Source organism: Olea europaea, chromosome 6, assembly GCF_002742605.1.
Source record: "Olea europaea var. sylvestris chromosome 6, O_europaea_v1, whole genome shotgun sequence".
Classification (NCBI taxonomy): domain Eukaryota; kingdom Viridiplantae; phylum Streptophyta; class Magnoliopsida; order Lamiales; family Oleaceae; genus Olea; species Olea europaea.
This window is the reverse complement of record NC_036242.1, coordinates 22724985-22745629: the sequence shown is the minus strand read 5'-3', so window position 1 is coordinate 22745629 and position 20645 is coordinate 22724985. Positions and strand designations below refer to the sequence as shown.

The 20645-nt window shown below is 38.0% G+C and overlaps 1 protein-coding gene across 1 annotated transcript; it reads left to right on the top strand.

Annotated features, from left to right (window-relative positions):
* The first annotated feature begins 738 nt into the window (after window positions 1-738).
* LOC111395277 lies at window positions 739-16767 on the top strand. The gene is made up of 5 exons (XM_023021261.1): window positions 739-858; window positions 14605-14854; window positions 15674-15911; window positions 16012-16093; window positions 16551-16767. The coding sequence occupies exons 1-5, from the start codon at window positions 739-741 to the stop codon at window positions 16740-16742; spliced, it is 882 nt and encodes a 293-aa protein (XP_022877029.1). The 3' UTR covers window positions 16743-16767.
* Window positions 16768-20645: the final 3878 nt, after the last annotated feature.

The window sequence follows — 20645 nt, the reverse complement described above, 5'->3', positions numbered from 1 at the left end:
ACCTAATATAAGATCGAGATAGCATTTTCGGCAAAAAAAAAAATCAAGGGCTGGACAGAATTAGTATAACGTACGGGAATTTTTGTACCTACAACGTTACAAAATAAAAATTTAGTATTTACTATGTGATTTTTAAAATGCAATTACTAGTTTGTGATGTGATAAATATTTTAGAAATTATTTTATATTATAATTATCCCTAGTATTACGCGACCGTTAATGCCCTTTCAAAACACATTGCAGAATTCAAAAAAGCATCATTTTTTGGCAAAACATATCCCCATTTTTTTGTGGAGTTGATCATCTTTCTATTCTTTCTTTACTGTCTAGGCATCAAGAAGTTTGTCTTTGCTGTAGAAATCCATAATCTGATCTTAGTATTTCCAGTTTGTAAATGTAATTGTTTTATAAATTCTTGTCATATTTGATTCACGGTTCGAGAATATGCTACAATTATTTGTATGTCAATTTGATAAACAACTAAATCTACACTTACGATTCATATTCCCCGTCATTTTGGTTTCACGATTCACCAAGCTGTGACTTAGCTTTTGTCTGTAAATATGCTATTCCAAATCAAATTCAAAATTCCCATTTTGTCTGTGTTGACACATAAAAATTCAGCCCAAATCGAACGGCCCAAGGAATGAAGCTCAATTAGAGGATCCCCAAATTAGATAGCCCAAAGAACGAAGCCCAATCAAACAATTCAAGATGAATGCCCAAATAGGGAAGCCCATGAACGCGGTAACACTATCGCCCAAGATTGCGAGTCGCCCAGGAACTGAACGAATGGAGTGTCATGCAGTCGCCCAGAGCTGTTACTCTATTATCGCCCAAATCTTCGAGTCGCCCAAAGTCTTAGCAAACATGAAGTGTTGTGATTATCAAGAAGTGCAGTTATCAAAACAGTTATTAAAGCAGCCCTATCACGTTCCACGATTCAAGGAACTCAATTGAAGACGGTTGAACGACAAAGAGTAATGACAGCAGTTAGAAAATGCAGTTCCATGATAAGTTGACCATTACGAGAAAAGTGGGCAGTTATAGAACGATCACGGAGTTTTTAGGCAGTTGATCACAAAGAGATCATCCAGTGAGTATAAAAGGAAGGAAAGACATAGAGCAAAGAGGGGAATTAAAAACTCTCGAACAGAGAACATGTAATGTTAAATTTCTTAGTTTAGATTTAAACACTTCTTTCAGTAACTCGTGTGCTTGCGCCCCTTAGAGGCATTCTGTTTTTACTTTCCGATTGTAAAGTCATCGCCAATAAAGAACACCCATTTTTGGGATTTTATCTCAAGACGTTTGTCCCTTACACAATCGTCTGATCCCTTTTTAATTGTTAGCGACGAATCCGCGAGAAAAAATTTGACACGCCCAGTGGGACAGTGGTGTTTGATGTTGAAAATACAAAAGGTGAAACAATATGCTTCAGAGATTCGATAAGGAAGCAGCAAGTCAGGGAGAAATCCAGTTTGTAATTGAGCGATATGAGGAGCAGCATGCCTCTCCACGAACAGATGGACAGAATCAGAGCAGTAACAGTCGTTACGAACCAATGACAGAGTTGAGTCCTCGAACCATGCGTGTATTACTTGGAGAACTCACATAAGATGTCGTTGAACATGTAATTCTTCGAAGTATTCATAATATGGAAAGATTTACCCAAAATGGAAATGCACATTATGACAAAATGGCCAAACAACTAAACACTTTGAACGAAATAATGAATAAGTTAGTAGGCCAAATATGTCAACCGGTTATGCCTCTTGCAAATCACTTTCAAATTAGGACAATTGTGGGACATAATCCCTCAGTCCCAAATTCGAATCAAGGGATAGAACCACTTTCTGGTCCCTCTATTTCAAACCAAAGGGGTGGTGCAGTGCCAAATCAGAACAATGGTAGTGGTATGCCTAACTTGGGGGGTAATCCTAATGTAAGAGATAATATCCTAAACAATGGACAGAATACCCCATGTGTTAATGAGGGAATAGATGTTCAGGCTACTGGTAATGGCCCTAATCATGATAACTTTGTTGCCAAATAAGGACCAAACATTAGGCCTTATGCAAATCAACCGGTTAACCAACCTGTAGGAATTCCATATGACCCTAACGTCATGTTGAGGAATCAGATTATGGAAATCGTACAGGATCAGATGACTTTTAGGGTACGTCCTGTCATTAGGCCGACTTACACAAAGCCATATCCTGATTGGGTAGACCAAGCATATCCGTGGCCTAGAGGGTATAAAGTGTCAGAATTCTCACTGTTTGCCGGTTTAGGAGAGGTGTCTACTCTAGAACATATAGGGCGATTCACATTGCAAAGTGGTGATGTAACTGATTACCATAAAATGAGGTTTTTCCCTAGTTCATTAACAGGAGTAGCTTTCTCCTGGTTCATCAACTTGTCAGCGACCTCTGTTCAAACATGACAACAATTGGAACAATTATTCCACGCTCAGTTTTATAAAACTGAGTCTGAAGTCACTTTTGCTGATTTGGCGAATCTACGTCAAATGCCAAACGAATGGACAGAAAGTTTTCTCCAAAGGTTCAAGACAGCAAGAAGCAAGTGTTTTGTACCTCTGCCCGAAAAAGAATTTGTCAAAATCGCTCAGGGTTGTTTGAGCTTTGATTTAAAAAAGAAATTCTAGGACAAGGAATTTCCTGACCTTTTCCAGTTGAGTGTGAATGTGATTAGGTATGAACGACTGATAAGAGAGGAAGAGCAGATGAAAAATTCTAGTAAAGGGACTTATTACAAAGACCCAAATTTTGACGTTCATACTATCAGCGACGAATCATACGATCAAGTCGAAATGTGTTTGACTGAATTGGTCAAAGGAGACACGTATACTTGTCCTATAATGGCTAAGCCTGGACTATCGGGCAAAGATGAGCCCATGAAAGATGGAAACATAAAGGTTAGAACGTTCTCGTTCGACGTAACCAAAGCTGACCTTATATTTGATAAATTATATAGGGATAAGCAGATAAAGCTGAGCGATGAGCATAAATTGCCAAACCCTGAACAAATTAAGGGTAAAAAATATTGTAAGTGGCATAATGCATGGTCACATTTGACTAATAATTGCTTGGTTTTTCGCCATGTATTGCAGGATGCCATTGAATCAGGACGAATTACGTTCGACGATAAGAAGAAGATGGTAGTGGATGAAAATCCTTTTCCACAGCCACTTGGAGTGAACATGGTGACGTCTGGTTTCAAAAACAAGTTGCCAAAATTCAAGTTGGTCATAGATGATGGAGAAGAGGACCCTAGACCACATCCCAGTGTCTTTGAATGAATCAAGGGGAAAGAACCAAAAAAGGACAAAAAACGTCCTGTGTGCAAGATGTAAAAGAGAAGTGAGTGGAAACATGGAGAAACCAGGGATATGGTAGCATCCCCATCACCCTACTTTCTTCCCAAACACTCAGCCTGGTAGAGGGCGAGGTACATCATTCTATAGAGGACCGCCTTTTGAGAGGCAGTTCAGGCCAGCAGATAATGGGAGAACATTCAGGCCGCAACCTCGCCGGCCAAATGTATGACATTCGTTCTAGTATAATGCAGGAAGGGCAATACCCTTCGATGAGATGACTAGAACCCAACAAAGGTTTCCAACGAAACTATGGACGAATGATGAGGCAGCAACAGGGAGTGCCACATCCTAAATCGCCTAAACTACTCAAGGTAGCCAATCAAAATGTTCTCAAAGATAGTGAAGAGATCGGTACAGATGAATCAATGAAAGAACTGCCAGAAACTTCTTCTGGGAGATCAAAGTTTGAGCGAGACAGAAGGGATGGAGAAGATCCAGATCTGCCCCTTACTATCCAGTTCGGTACGTTACATCCTGTCGTGGCCAATAATTACTTACTGGCCAATGAATTCAAGAATAAAGAAAAAGAAGAAAAGGAAAGGGAGGATAACGAAGGAGAGGCTTGCGTGCTGGAATGTGAAGAAGGTCAAACTTCTAAAGAGGCCTACAACGATGAAGAAGACGATGAGATGACAAACATCGAAAAAGAAATCGACCAAGAAGCAGAAAGAAGAAGGAGAGGAGTATCGCACAATACTCTGTTGAAGCAACTACATCGAGAGGGAGTTCGCGAAGTAGACTTGTTGGGAGAACCGTCTGGGTGTCCTTTCGATTTCTACGTACTGTACGGGAGGCCCAAAAGGAAGAAGAGAGTGCCTCGCTCTGAAAAGTATGGATCACCTCCAAGAATAATGCCCCCTCCCACAGGTTGGGTAACTGATGAGGAAACATTAGAAAACAATAAGGAGGAAATTCAGGAGACAGAGGCTCAGCGCGATATGTTGCACGTCGACTTATCACAGGGGGATAATTCGACAGAAAACAAGCAGGAAGTAGAAATAGAGGCTGTCGAAAAGGTTATTTTTAAACGGCCAGCCATGAAATTGACTAAACACTTGAGGCCATTATACGTTAAAACTCTAGTTAACAGCATCCCTATGGCAAAAGTGCTTGTCGACAATGTAGCAGTTCCATCTAGGATGATGAGGAAATTTGTAAAGACAGAGGGTGAAATGATTCCAACAGAAGTCATCCTTACGAGTTTCAATGGAGGAGCAATTTCAACTAAGGGAGTTATGCCATTGGACATAACTATAGGGAAAACTACTAGGATCACAGTCTTCTTTGTAATATATGGTCCTACTAGTTACAATGTGTTACTAGGAAAAGATTGGATACACAAAAGTCGCTGTATACCCTCATCGCTCCATCAACGCCTGGTTTTTTGGAATAACAAGGGCGAAGCAGAGGTGGTACAGGCCGATCATAGGCCTTTTGTCGCAGAAGCAAACTCGGTGGAAAAGTTCATGTACGAAGGAAACTATGGACCTGTCAGGGTAGTACAAGATGGGGAAGAAACTCAAGTTGTCGTGCAAAGCGTAGAGCCATTTTCGGTGGACGCACTCACTGAAATGTTCAGACAAATGAGACCAAATATGGTGGCCCTAGAAGAGCCAGTAATTGGCAAAAGAATAATTAAGGAGTCTTGAATGAGTTCTAAGCAACAAGAGCAATAGCCGATATTCAGGCCTTCAAAGCCAAATTAATGGCTTTCAATAAGGAATGCAATGACAAGGCGAAAGAAGAGACAACCCTGAAAGCGCTGAAAAACAAATTAGCAGTATTCGAGTTAGAACAAAGCATTGGCCGAGAAGTCAACAAGGTAGACTGTTTAGAAGAAGAAGTACTTACAAGGGAACTGGACGACCAAGTGATGCGGATCATCAAACCTGGATACGCTCAAGCACAAGACCCTCTGATCAAAGTAAATATTGGCAATGAAGGAGAAGATCGTCCAACATTCATCAGCCAGATGCTCGATCAAGAGGTTAGTGATAAATTAATCCCTTTGTTAAAGGAGTATAAAGATTGTTTTGCTTGGGAATATGAACAAATGTCTGGTTTAAATAGAGACTTGGTGGAATATAGGTTACCAACTAAGCCTAATTTTAAACCTCATAGGCAGCCTCCTAGACATTTTGCTCCTAATGTACTCCCTGAGATTAAGAAAGAAATAGAGCGATTATTGAAAGCAGGCTTTATTAGAACAACCAGGTACGTCGAATGGTTGTCCAATATCGTACTAGTACTAAAAAAGAATGGTAAACTAAGGGTGTGCATAGACTTTAGGAATTTAAATATAGCTACACCCAAAGATTAGTATCCAATGCCCACGGTGGATTCTTTAGTAGACTCGACTACCGGACACGTCATGTATTCTTTCATGGATGGGTATTCAGGATACAATCAAATTTATATAGCTGAAGAAGACATACACAAAACTGCCTTTAGATGCCCTGGGTCTCTAGGATATTTTGAATGGGTGGTCATGCCTTTCGGCCTAAAAAATGCAGGAGCAACTTATCAAAGGGCAATGAATTTAATCTTTCATGATATAATATGCAAGTTTATTGAAGTATATGTAGATGACATAGTGGTCAAATCCATTAAAGAAGAGGACCATTTTGAACAGTTAAGATGTTCGTTTGAGCGAATGAAGCAATATACGTTAAAGTTGAATCCCTTGAAATGTACATTTGGTGTTAATGCAGGAAATTTTCTTGGTTTCTTGGTATACAAAAGAGGGATTGAACTTGATAAAAATAAAGCGAAGGCCATTTTAGAGGCTAAACCACCTAGCAACAAAAAAGAATTATAAAGGTTTCTAGGCCAAGTAAACTTTTTAAGACGCTTTATTTTTAACTGTGCAGGGCGAACTAAAGTCTTTTCGCCGCTCTTAAAGCTGAAAAATCAAGACGAATTCGTTTGAAAAGAAGAACATCAAAAGGCTTTTGAAAGCCTGAAGACATATTTATCAAGTCCACCAGTGTTGGTGTCACCAATCCAAGGACGGCCAATGAAAGTGTACGTATCGACTGAAAAAAATCAATAGCTGAAATGGTCGCACAGGAAGATCAATTTGGTGAAGAAAGGGCAATTTACTACTTAAGTAGACGATTAACAAAATGTGAATGTAATTACTCTACTATCGAAAAATTATGTCTTGCATTGTATTTCACATGTACAAAATTAAGGGCTTATTTACGGCCCGTAACCGTTTATTTAATTTTTAAAGTAAATTTAGTTAAATATATGTTCTCGCGCCCTATTTTACACCAAAGGGTAGGCCTTTTGACATTAGCTTTATTAGAATTCGAGATACAATATATACCTCAAAAGGCAGTCAAAAATCAGGCGTTGGCTAACTTTCTAGCCGATCATCCATGCCTTGACATGCCTGAAGAAATTGAATTAGAAATTAATTCATTCGAGCTAAAACCTTGGGTGTTGTATTTCGATGAGTCAAAAACCTCTAAAAGTGCAGGAGTAGGAGTAGCATTGATTAATCTTTTAGGGATTTGCTACAAGTTCACGTTCACTTTAGACAGGATGTGCACCAACAATCAGGCCGAATATGAAGCCTTAATCGTAGGCATAGAACTGATGATAGATATGGGAGTAAAAAATGTGATCGTTAGGGGCAATTCTCAATTGGTAATTTACCAATTGATTGGTGATTTTAAATGTTAAAGTGATTCCATTATAAGTCAATATGAGATCGCCTAAATTGTTAGAAGAATTCGACCAAGTAGAACTTCAATGCGTTAATAGGATATATAACGACGTGGCAAATGAGTTGGCCCAAATCGCCTCAGGGTATTCAAAGGTTTTGAATTGGAAGTCTACTTGTGAATATGGAACCATATTGCCCTTGACCCAAAGAAGGGCGAGAAGGATTGAACTTCACTGCATACAAGATGGAGATGCAATGGATTGGAGAACAGAGATTAAAAGGTTCCTTAAAGAACCTAATGGAGGAATTAGTAGGAAAATAAAGCTGTGTTTGCTGAACTATACACTAATAGATGAAGAGTTGTTTAAGAAACGCTCTGATAGTGTATTGCTAAAGTGTGTAAGTTTGCAAGAAGCCAAGACGATCATGGCTGAGGTGCACGAAGGGATATGTGGAGCTCATCAAGTTGGCCAAAGGATGAGATGGTTAATTATTAGGAGTTGATATTTTTGGCCAAAGATGGGAGAATTATGCGTTCAGTATACAAAGAGTTGTTTAGCATGCCAAAAATATGGTCCAATACAAAGGGCGCCTGCATGAGAGATAGCACCTATTATTAAACCTTGGCTGTTCAAGGGTTGGGCGATAGACCTGATAGGGAACATTTATCCCCCATCGTCCAAGCAACATACTTTTGTTATAGTTGCAACCGACTATTTCATCAAGTGGGTAGAGGCGGTACCTTTGAAAGAGATCACCCAAAAGAATGTTATAGAGTTTATCCGTGATCACATCATTTATAGATTTGGAATTCCACAAACGTTGATGGTGGATCACGGAACATCTTTGAATGGGGATTAAGTGAACAAATTTTTGAGCGAGTTTGGGGTTAAATTAGTAAACTCCACACCATATTACGCTCAATCCAACGGACAAACAGAATCTTCTAATAAGATTCTAAAAAATATAATCAGAAAGATGATAAATGAAAATGCCAGAAATTGGCACGAATGTCTGAATAAGGCCTTGTGGGCTTATAGAACATCACCTCGGTCAAGTACCAAAATTACTCTTTTCCAACTTACTTATGGACAGGAGACTGTTTTGCCTATGAAAATCAACGTGCAATCGATTGGAGTGTGCTTGCAATATAAGTGAAATGATGATGAGTATACCGAAACACTAGTTCAAAATTTATTGGGGTTGGACGAATTAAAGTTGGACGTCTTAGATAGATTGCAAGTTTAAAAATAAAAGAATGACTAAGTTTTATAATAAAAAAGTCATAGCCAAGTCGTTCAGCCTGGGCGAATTAGTTTGGAAGACGATACTCCCTTTGAATAGCAAGGACCCAAAGTATGAGAAGTGGTCGTCCAATTGGGAAGGACCATACAAAATAAACAGTGTGTTGCCCAATGGAGCGTATCATTTGGAAGATTTAGATGACACCAAGCACGTGAGATTCATCAACGGCAAATATTTGAAAAAATATGTTCCTTCTTTATGGAAATGTGGACAGATAAAAGTATAATCAAAACATGTTGAACGATTAAGGATAACAAGGTCAGAGCGAAATACGTTCAAATAAAGTTCTTTATTATCAAACGTTCATTACAAAGATACAAAATACAAATAATAGATGCTCTACAAATTACAATTAAAAGTAAGCTAATATCCTGATCGATCGTCGAGTAAGAGGGTGGATTGATCTCGCACCGCCTTCCTAAATGCGTCGCTGCAATGGAGGGCAAAGAGGCTGAGAAGCACTCTCAGCAAGCAAGGTGGCCCGCAAGCATCCCAAAAATAGCCTTCTATCATCGAACCCCTTGTCAAGAACAAAGAGACGATGGGAAAAACTTCGCTGCTGGTCAAAAAATATTTCCTATATCTCCCTTACCAAAAGTGATATCAAGACAAGTAGTAAAATGGGCGGACTAAACAATTCATCTTTATAGAAGACGAAGGTTTTTGATTGATTGTCAGAATGCCAAACAATGGTAGCAAATTGGTTTTGAAGAAGAGAATGAAAGTGAAGATGGAAGATGGAAAGTGCAAAGCATACGTGCATTTATAGGGGGTGGAGATGAAGAGACAGAATATGAGTAGCCACATTCTGCCTAGTAAATGGAATTAAGTAGCCCAAAGTCTTGGGAAAAGAGATGGAAATATCAAGAGAAAATGTGCAAGATTTCTAGTACAAAGCAGTTAAATGCTTGAAGGATTGGCGATTAAAAGACAAACGTCAAATAAATGCACAAGAAGTTAACATAGATGTTCATTAATGATGAACAAAGTTACAAAGGGAAAGTCAAATACGAAATTACGAAAAAAAAAGTTAAGGCGCTATATGTCTTAATTACAATCCGCCCCATACTGAACGAATTCTTTCCCTAAGTTTTTCCCAGTCCTCGTTCTGTCGAGAGGAAGTGATGTTCAATTCGACCACGACATTATCATCAACTTCCAACTTCTTGTACTGCTCGACCAAAGACTTAGTTCGCTCAATTTCCTGGGAGGCGTTACACTTTTTAGTAGCAATTCTCGCCTTGCAGTCGTCCATTTTGGCTTGAAGTTCCTTCATCTGAGCAGCCAAACTAGCCATCAAAGAGTTTTCAATCATGACTTCGGAAGAGATTTCTTTCAACTCGTCCTCAACTTTGTTGATCTCCAGACGCAAAGACTCTTTTTCAGATACGGCGCGAAGATATTGAGTACTTTTGGCATTCAGTTCAACATTCTTGGCCAGCAAGGAGAGGACCTCGGAATGGATAACTTTCAATGTCGCTTTAAAATCAGCAGAAAGATTGAGCGACGAAAGTGTCAGTGCTTGCTCCAACTTCGCATTCAAATACTCAAGCTTATCTTTATATCTGGCAGCACTAGCCTTACCAATGTTCATATCCATGAAGGACACGTACTCAAATATCGACTGCTTGAGGAACTTCATATCTTCCTCTGAAGAAGTAGCAGGACGACCAGCTGGAGCATGGCGAGATGTCTTGACTTGCTCCCAGGAAGCGAACAAATCTTGGATGGAACGCACAATCTTATCAGCATCCTGCAAAGAAAATTGTCAATATTGAAAATTCTCACTACAACGAACAAGATGGAAATAAAAGTGAAGCAAAGATTACCTCATCAATAATCGTGGAAGATGGCATATCCTCAGCCAAGTCTGCCACCTGTGGCTCCACCATTCGTGAGGACTTCTCCTTGTCTGAGCGAGAAGATGTTGCCACAACGGGCAGACTCATAGGAGCATCTGTAGAACTCAAAAGCAACAAATCAGAAACCAATAGCACAAGCAAAGGTAAAGCATCAAAAAACTGAATTACCTTCTACTTCAATGTTTGGGGGGTTGACGCCCTAGAAAGAAAGTGGCTCATCCATTGGTTGTGATGAGGATTCTGGGACTGAAGATGTATCTTTAAGCGTAGTTCCTTCATCAGCTGGTTTGGATGAAGCAGCCTCAGCGGAGGATGATGGAGCAGCCGATGCCAAAGCCTTTAAAGGAGAGGCTGAACTTTTCTCTGAAATCCAAATAAATCATCAGCACACAGAAAAGTTTCAGGTATGGAAAAGTATGCTTGTGAGTAAACCAATTTAATTACCTTCCTCCTGATGATAAGAGGGGTATCATCATCATCATCAACATCATCCTCTAGAATGGGAGATGCTGAGGCTGGCCGTTTGCGGCTCGGGGCACTTTTGGCTGTAGTAGGCTTGACAGGGAGAGAAGAAGATGGATGAGCAGACTGTTTAGCGCGATGAGGAGGAGAAGGACTCCGGATGGACAAAGGAGTGACTAAAATAGGAGGAGGGAAAGAAATGCTCGGCTGTTCCAGTGAATGAAAGGCACGATTGGCATCAGTATAAAAAACAATCTGCGCTTCACTGACGGCCAGAGCTGCTCAAAAAGGGGATGGATGGCATGGCTAGAATTGAAGGGGGCTAATGAAAAATGGCTCGTCAAAAGAAGATTGCGAGCATTTATAACCTCTGCCTCCGCCTTATTAATAATATGGAAACGGTCTATCAAGTTCCTTGAATAGCAAGGAGGAACATGCCAGGTTTGGTCGAAACCAAGTTGGCGAGCAAAAAATTGAGGAGCATATATTTCTATCCCTGTCTTGGCATTGGTCCCAGTTAAAATATCATGAAATAACTCCCTCCCGGTTAAAAATTGGATCCAAATGAGCAGAGAGGTGCTCGCGCTGTCCATAGTGGAGGGAGGATGCACATAGTTTGGAGTCAAAAAGGGAGGAAAAGGAAAGAAGGAAGGGACTAATCCAAAGAATAAAAGAATGAAAAAATGTCACTTCTAGACATATTTACAGGAGCCAGGGACTCAATGACTAGCTCTTAGTAGCTAGCAGAAGGACGAGAAATTGGTGGAGCACCAAGCAATGGAAAATAGGATCTCAACCACATTTGAGTGAACCAAAGAGGTCCACTGTCAGTAGGAGATACACCATTCTTCAATTGAGTTTGAAGAGAAGCCATGCCTCTATAGAGGGCAGCAAAAAAGAAAGAACATAAATTTAAAGGCCTGCCACGCTCCAATTTGTGCGCTATGAGCAAATAACTCAAGGAAGGCTTTATACTTGGCACACACAAAATATATTTACAAAGCCAAACCAAAAGAAAGGTCACTCGCTCAGTATGAGAAGGCTCAGCGCTCGAATGGTTATGAAGGGTTTGCAGGCTTGAATAAGACTTGGTGAGGTTTTTACCAAACTTTGGGGCGCCACCAGAAACCAAGATATCAGGAAAAATGGTATCGCCCAAAGGTGGCAGATTCACTAGGGCCCCAACATCCCTTAAAGTAATAGACATGGGGCTAAGAGGGAAAACAAAGGTATTATACTCAGAAGACCAAAAACTCAAAGCGATCGAAAAAAGTGCTGAATCAAAAGTAGGGGGTTGAAGAGAGATTTCTAACAAATCAAAAATCCTAGCATTATCAAAAAGTGCCTTAGTAGAACCATGGTCCACAAGGCGAGCATGTCACCTATGGAAAACTACATCAGATTTAGGCCAAGTGCGAATACCTCTTTCGCGAAGTGGCCCTAGCGGCAGAGAGTTTAGAAATGGAGGGCCTTGAGTACAAGGAAACAGCTGGCCCACCGTCACTTGTTCGACTGCCTTTGCATTGTTGAAGAAAGGACCTAGGTAGAACTCATTGAGTTCGACATTGGCAGGCGCGAGAAAATTCGGAGTTATGTATGGACGATTAAGGAGTTTCTGAAAGTCATCAAAACTAAAGGAGTCGCCAGATTGAGATTGTGAAGTAGCCATTAGGGATGAAACGGAGTTTTTCAGAGTTACGTAGCAGGGAAGCAAAGAGATGAACAGTAAATTGTGGGAGAGAAACGCGAAAAAGTGAGGCGTGATTTAATGGTGTAGTGAAATGGCGTATTTGGGGGTTATAAGGGTTTGCAAAACGTCGCACCTTTTCAAACTATGGAAGAAAATAATGATTGAAATTCTTGGAAATTTCGAATGTTGTTGGAAACACAAAGTGAATATGGCAAAATTTAATAATTGGTATTAATTCTGCCATATTGGGGGGTAATTGTTGACACATAAAAATTCAGCCTAAATCAAACGACCCAAGGAATGAAGCCCAATTGGAGGATCCCCAAATCAGATAGCCTAAAGAACGAAGCTCAATCAGACAATTCAAGATGAAGGCCTAAATAGGGAGGCCCATGAACGCGGTAACACCATTGCCCAAGCTTGCGAGTCGCCCAGGATTTGAGCCAATGGAGTGCCATGTAGTCGCCCAGAGCTGTTACTCTATTCTCGCCCAAACCTTCGAGTGGCCCAAGGTCCTAGCAAACATGAAGTGTTGTGGTTATCAAGAAGCACAATTATCAAAACAGTTATTAAAGCAGCCCTATCACGTTCCACGATTCAAGGAACTCAATTGAAAACTGTTGAACGACAAAGAGTAATGGCAGCAGTTAGAAAAGGCAGTTCCATGATAAGTTGGCCATTACGAGGAAAGTGGGTAGTTATAGAATGATCAAGCAGTTTTTAGGCGGTTGATCACAAAGAGATCATCCAAGGAGTATAAAAGGAAGGAAAGACATAAAGCAAAGAGGGGAATCAAAAACTCTCGAACAGAGAACATGTAATTTTAAATTTCTTAGTTTAGATTTAAACACTTCTTTCAGTAACTCGTGTGCTTGTGCCCCTTGGAAGCATTCTGTTTTTACTTTCCGATTGTAAAGTCATCGCCAATAAAGAACACCCCTTTTTAGGACTTTGTCTCAACAGGTTTATCTTTTACACAATCGTCTGATCCCTTTTTAATTGTTAACGATGAACCCGCGCGAAACAGTCTGTGAATAATTATTACGTTCATCTTGGCATGTGGATATCTGGATGTTGGTAAAAAATCTATTTCGTTTTTGAGGATGGATGACCGTATATTGCAATCCATAAGTGGAAATGAATTTTATTTTCATACATCATTTGATTACAACAATATTCTGGTTTTCATAATATTAAAAGGGGAATTTACATAAATGTCACTAAATTTGAAAATACACAAAAAATTTTATCTTGAACAATTTTTTTTTTTTTTACAAAAATGTCACTTTTTCTCCACAAAATGTCCATCTTACCCTTTGACACTTTTTAAGGAGCAATAAATGCTTGATTTGAATGCAATTAATGGTGTAATGTGATTATTTATTTATCTTTATTGTTAACATTGAATAAATGAATATTATATTGTATAATATGAATTTTTGATTAAAAAAATGGGTGAAATGTGTACAATAAACACACACACGTAGGAGTTGAAATAGCTTCTTTTTCTTCATCATTCCCCTTCTATTATCAACAGGGCATGAAGGAAAGTCATTGATCAATCTCAAATGTGAGATAGTAGAAAAGAAATCTTTTCATGTCATACTTAACTACTTTAAATATTCAATAGAATATGGTCAGAATTAATTGTCCATATTTCATCTCTTATTCATTGATGTATTTTATTTTTAGTATATTTTAGAAAAAGAAAAAATATCAATATTCTCAAAAAAATGTGAAGGATTTCATATGTAATTTCATATTTAATGAAGTATTGAGTTATACTTTCTTTATGTGTGGGAAGATCAGTTGAAGTTGTAGTTGAGAATTGATTATGACGATTAATGTTTTTGAAAAAATTCCTAAAATAGTAAAACACATGATTTTTAGCTTCCCCGAAACTTATGCCATTCAACTGTTGAGCAATTTCGTAAAAACTGTCCGGTTAGACATTTTAACTGTCGAAATCGACATTTAGTAACTGTCAGAATGGAGAGAATTCAATTGTCGATTTTGACACCTGAAAAGCTTTCTCTTTTTGGTACTACATGGATCAAAGTATTGTAATGCGCCAATTGGACTATATTAAATCCTTCGACATATGAATGTGCAGAATTCTAACTTTTGTACTCCCAACATTTCAGGTATGGTTTAGGATTTGAGATTCATCGTATCGCATGGGGAAAACTTTGTTCACGTGGATGACGAATAGAAGTGGAGAGGGGACAAAACAACTTCCATTTTAGCGCCTAGAAACATTACCGTAGCAGAACTTGTGTTAAGATTGAAGGACAAATTTGGTATTGTTGAACCCCGCAATAAAATTGAATTGAAGTTCAAAGTCCCGAATTTGAATATACCTCCGGCAGAGATACAGGACGATAATGATCTAAATTGGTACATATCTATTCATAAGGAGACTGCACTCTGCATCATATCAGATTTTTGTATATCAGAGATTGGTACATATTTACAATTTGGGCTTTCTATAAATAAAAAAACTTCAAGCTATGATCGTGGTGTAAGTTGAAAAATCAAAGCGTTTATTCTTTACAATTCAAGTCTTTTATTTTCTTACATTGTTTACAAACTTAAGTGATTTTTTATTTTTTATAATTCACAGCGGTTGAACTTGATATATTCATAACTTAGGATGTGGTATAAATTTTTGATTATCTCGATTTCATGGTTTTAATAGTATTTTTATGTCAGTGCATTTTAAGAGTAGGAAAATCTAAGCATCGTCTATAATTAAATTATAGTATCTAGCATGCCTCCCTTATGTATCAAATAAGATTTATAAATAAAAAATCATTTGTTCTCAAACTTTAATTTAATTTTTGATGTTTTAATTTTCTCATTTTTCTTGACTTTTAGTTCTCACTTTTTAGTCATGTCACTGTTTTTATTAGCTTCTTGAAGATTTTTTAGCTGATTTTTTTTTTTGCACAAATACTATCGAGTGTGGCGTTAAAGTACACGTATCTAGAGGGTCTATATGAAAATGTTTAACAAATAGATATAAGAAATATGTTATAATTGAACCTGAATTTGAATCGATAGTTCGATTTGGGTTTGATTTCAATAATTACAAAGACTCGAAAGGTTTCATTTACAAAATACCCGATATAAATAGGTGGTTCTGGATATTGAAATACCCAAATTCATCCACCCGATATCCAGAGATAGACTACTTTACCACTTATGAAAAATACATCAGATAGGACTCGAGAATGTGTTTCAACTGATACATATCTTTATTTATTTATTTTTTCACCAAGTTGCAAATGGGAAAGAAGAGTCGTCCAAACAAGACCAAAAGCTCAAGACGAGAAGAGAGATTGTAGCCCTAGGTGTCCAACTGGGTAAAATGAATATTGCTGCTTGGGCAAGTAAGGACGAGAAAGAGAAAAGTATATCTGGAAATGAAACTGTTGAGGTTGATGATGTTCGAAGAATCGAGTATTCAAAACGAGCAACTGCATGGGAAGAAGCTGAGAAGTCCAAACATTCTGTCAGGTTACTCCTACATACTGACACTGAAGTTTATGAACATCCTTTGAACTCATACCTTTCCAATACATGCAACTTATTGACTGAAATTGAGTCTTATTGACAGGTTTAGACGGGATGAAATAAAAATCCAAGCATGGGAAAGTGAACAGAAATCAAAACTTGAAGCAGAGATGAGGAAAGTAGAGGTATCTTAGCTTCTTCCTCATCTCCTCCATGATTCAAAATATACTACACATCATAGTAATTAAAATTCTTCAAAAAAATAAAAAATAAATAAATAAATAAAGGAATTATAAATTTTCCTTAGCCAACTCGCTCTCTTCTTTAGGAGGTCTGGAACCTATTATGTAGTTTTGGCATGTTCATTCTTGAGGTTGAGTACTTTTTATTCTTCAGTATTCTACCTTTGGATTTGGAATTTCTGGGATGTAGGTGAAAGGCCAAACCACATAAATTCCTCATTTATTCTCTGATTTATATTCGATTGAGACGGTATAATCACATTCACATCACTTCTTGAATCCTTGGACTGGTTTGGCTTTCTGAACAACTGCATCATAATATTATGTTTTATTATGGTGAAATTGAATCAAATAGAAAGGATATTTTGGCATTGTGGATATAAACGAAAGTGGTTTTCAGGCAAAAGTTGAGCAAATGAGAGCTCAAGCTCAATCAAAGATGGTCGAGAAGATTGCATTGGTAAGGCATAAATCAGAGGAATTGCGGACTGCTGCTGAGGCTAGAAAAAATCGCCAGGAAGAGAAAACTGCTGTGCAGGTAGAATACATTCGTGCAACTGGTCGAATTCTGTTGGAAGAATTTTGTGAATAGTGACGCCGAAATAAGTATAATGATGGTGACAAAGCCGAGGCAAGAGTTGGACTCTTTGTCCTTAAGTCGAATTTGCCCCGCAACGGTGCCTACGGATTTCGGCAATCGACTCCCAAGATACAACGGCTACACTTGTGTTTGTAGCACTCCAAAACACAAGTACAACGAACCAAATGTAGGCTTATGTACTCCACAGATGAAATGAAAGAAAATCAAAATAAATGAAATGATTTTGATTTTGGATAGAAGAGAGGATGAGAGACGTTTTTGCATATCAAACTGTGAGAAATAGAACACCCATAGGGTCCTATTTATAGACCATGAAGGGGTGTGGACGAAATGGTTGAGACCAAACCATGCACCATTTCCAAACAATGCATATTTATGAAAAGGTGTCTATTCACTAATGGTTGAGGTCTTTTTCGTAATTTCTCATTCATCCGATATTGGTTTTCGAAATGCCAAATATACCTTTCAATACATGCAGAGAAATCAAAATTCTCTTTCGGGGGCATTGCCCCCGACCCCCCACAAGGGGCGCTGCCCCCTCGACCCTCGCGACCTGACCGGGCAGGTCGATCCCCGTTTGTGCGCCCCGAAGCGGCGAAGTGGCAAACAATTTTGCCTAAACGGATTGAGTCGAGCTTTTGAGTATTTGGTCGAATTCGATACGAACTTTAATCGATTTTCAATTCTCAATTTATTTAACCAATATCCAACAGTATAACGTACGGAAATTTTTGTACCTACAACGTTACAAAATAAAAATTTAGTATTTACTATGTGATTTTTAAAATGCAATTACTACTTTGTGATGTGATAAATATTTTAGAAATTATTTTATATTATAATTATCCCTAGTATTACGCGACCTTTAATGCCCTTTCAAAACACATTGCAGAATTCAAAAAAGCATCATTTTTGGCAAAACATATCCCCATTTTTTTTTGTGGAGTTGATCATCTTTCTATTCGTTCTATACTATCCAGACATCCAGAAGTTTGTCTTTGCTGTAGAAATCCATAATCTGATCTTAGTATTTCCAGTTTGTAAATGTAATTGTTTTATAAATTCTTGTCATATTTGATTCACGGTTCGAGAATATGCTGCAATTATTTGTATGTCAATTTGATAAACAACTAAATCTATACTTACGGTTCACATTCCCCATCATTTTGGTTTCACGATTCACCAAGCTGAGACTTAGCTTTTGTCTGTAAATATGCTATTCCGAATCAGAGTCAAAATTCCCATTTTGTCTGTGAATAATTATTACGTTCATCTTGGCATGTGGATATCTAGATGTTGGTAAAAAAATCTATTTCGTTTTTGAGGATGGATGACCGTATATTGCAATCCATAAGTGGAAATGAATTTTTTTTTCATACATCATTTGATTGTGGTAGTTGACTGATCAGATATTTATCTTGATTTTGGCTTTTATTCTGGACGCTTCAATGATTCTGTCCTTTCGCCTCTTCTATTCTTCTCTGAGTGAGAGACTAGGGTTTCTTCTTTTCTCTAAAAATTGAAAATGTTCTTCGTGGCCTTCTCAGTCTGATAGATTGTCGTGTACAATCTGTGAGTGGTTGAGAGTTTTGTAGTTAGGTTTTTAAAGGAGGCGAAAGGGATATCGAAGAACTTGGTTCCTTCGTACATCTGTACTAATTCTTGGTGTTTTTCTTAGTGAAATCTTGAGCTATATCTCCCTTGGAGATGCTCAACAGGTGACTAGGTGAAAGCTGAACATTCGGGCTCTCTTTTGAGGGCAAAAACATATCGTTGTGTTCGATTTCTTTTCTGCAAAGTTTATTTCTATTTTGAATATTTCACGATCCAACAAACTCTTAGGGTGTTTTGACATAACAAGTGGTATCAGAGCCACTAATCTTTTTGAAAAGAAATTTTTCAAACAATATTTTTCAAAATGGTTCTTAGGGATCTCAGATCTGGTTTTCTGGAAAATCGTTTTTGTTGTTCTTGAAAGCTGAATTTTTAAATTTTCTTATGAATCATTTTTAACTCGTTATTAACTCATTATAACTCGGTTCTAAACCTGTTTGATCTATTGTTTCTGTACTGAGTTGAAGCGAGTTGAGTTGACTTGGTCCGGGTTGTGGTGAGTTCCTGACTCACTATTGAGTTCACACTGAGTTCTGGTGACTCGTTGGCTTCTTGAACCTGCATTGTCCTCCTTGTTCCGGTTCTGTCACTTACTCTTTGTTCTCTTTATTCTGAAACATTGAGTTTTTCAGACTTTGGTATTTTCTGAAAAACCCCTTTTTATTAAATTGTAATTGTAATCTGTTTAGTGCTGGTCATTAAGGTAATTAATCCTCCACTGCTTACCTTTGTCCAAGATCCCCTATGAGGATCTGGAAATCTGAGGAAGTAGTGGGTTGTAAGGATTTTCACTCCTTAGACCACTCTTAGATTGTTTTTTTTTTGGGCTCTCTGAATTGAACTGTGTATTGCATGATAAGTAGATACAATTATAATTTTTTGCTTTATTCATTCTGTCATTTTTTTGTTAATTCAATAAAATATTTAAATCAATATATTCCGTGTGTTGTATAAATTTTGTTTTGTGTACATAATCTGTCATCATGTCCACGTCTCAAAAATTTGAAGTTGAGAGATGGAATGGTACTGGAGACTTCAGTCTTTGGCGCCAAAAACTGAGAGCACTATTGCTGCAGCAGAGATGTGTTGCAGCCATTGATGGAAATTGGCCTGCAGAAACTAGTGCCTATAGGAGACAGGAATTAGATGACACTGCGTGGAGCACAATTTTCTTGCTCCTGTCTGATAGTGTAATTAGGAAAGTTGGAGAAACTACATTTGCTCAGGCTCTTTGGACTAAGTTAGGTACATTATATCTAACTAGAACCATGCTTGATAAATGCTACCTTCTAAGGTAATTTTACAATTTCAGATTTGATCCAACCTCAAATCTGGAAGAAAATCTTGACAGATTCACAAAACTGATTCAGGACTTAACAAATTGTTAAGAAGAAATTTCTAATGATCAACAAGCTGTGGCATTGTTAAATTCACTAAGTGATAAATATAGAGACATTAGAAATGCATTAGAATATGGGGGCAGGAACTTACTATTAAGCTCTGAGAAACAGAGAACTTGAAATAAAATCTGAGTCTAAAGACTCCAGGTATGGTGAGGGGTTATTCATAAAAGAGAGACAGAATCAAAATAAGAAACAACAACCCTTCAATCAAAACTCAAATAAGAAAGGTAAACCTCAATTCTCCATATTTAAAGAAAAGAATAAGAATCAATGGAAGACAAAAAACCAGATCAGGAAATGTTATTACTGTGGTAAAACTGGCCATGTAATAAAAGATTGCTTTAAAAAAATCTCAGATATAAAAGATAAGTCTAATACTGAGGGATCTGCAGCTGTTGCCTGCAGAGATGAATCTGATATTCAAGGGGTTGTTTTAGCAACAACTACCAGAAGAGACCCAAATGAATGGGTCCTTGATTCTGGTTGCACCTTTCACATGTGTCCCACAAAAGACTGTTTTTCTGAATTTGTTGACCTAAATGGAGGACAAATTCAGATGGGAAATGGCATGAGTTGTCGAATCAGCGGAATTGGGAAGGTCAAACTCTCACTAAATAACAGTTGTACCCTAGAACTTGAGAACACTAGATATGTCCCTGAGTTAAAAAGAAATCTTATTTCCTTGGGTAAGCTTGATGAAAAATACAGTATTATGATTCAGAAAGTGCTTCTAACTCTTATGCAAGGAAGTAAAACTGTAACATCCTCTCAAAAGGTAAATGGTATATATACTGTATGTGCTAAATCTATGACAGATCACTGTTCTACATCCTTAAACTCTGAATCTAATAAGTCTTTAATTTGGCATAAAAGATTT

Bases quoted from the DNA above. Each gene is read 5' to 3' on its own strand.
- LOC111395277 (XM_023021261.1), top strand. From the start codon at position 739: ATGAACGCGGTAACACTATCGCCCAAGATTGCGAGTCGCCCAGGAACT. The intron at 859-14,604 runs GTCTTAGCAAAC...GATGACGAATAG, and splicing joins AAATCTTCGAGTCGCCCAAA to AAGTGGAGAGGGGACAAAAC. The intron at 14,855-15,673 runs GTACATATTTAC...TTTTTCACCAAG, and splicing joins TTTTTGTATATCAGAGATTG to TTGCAAATGGGAAAGAAGAG.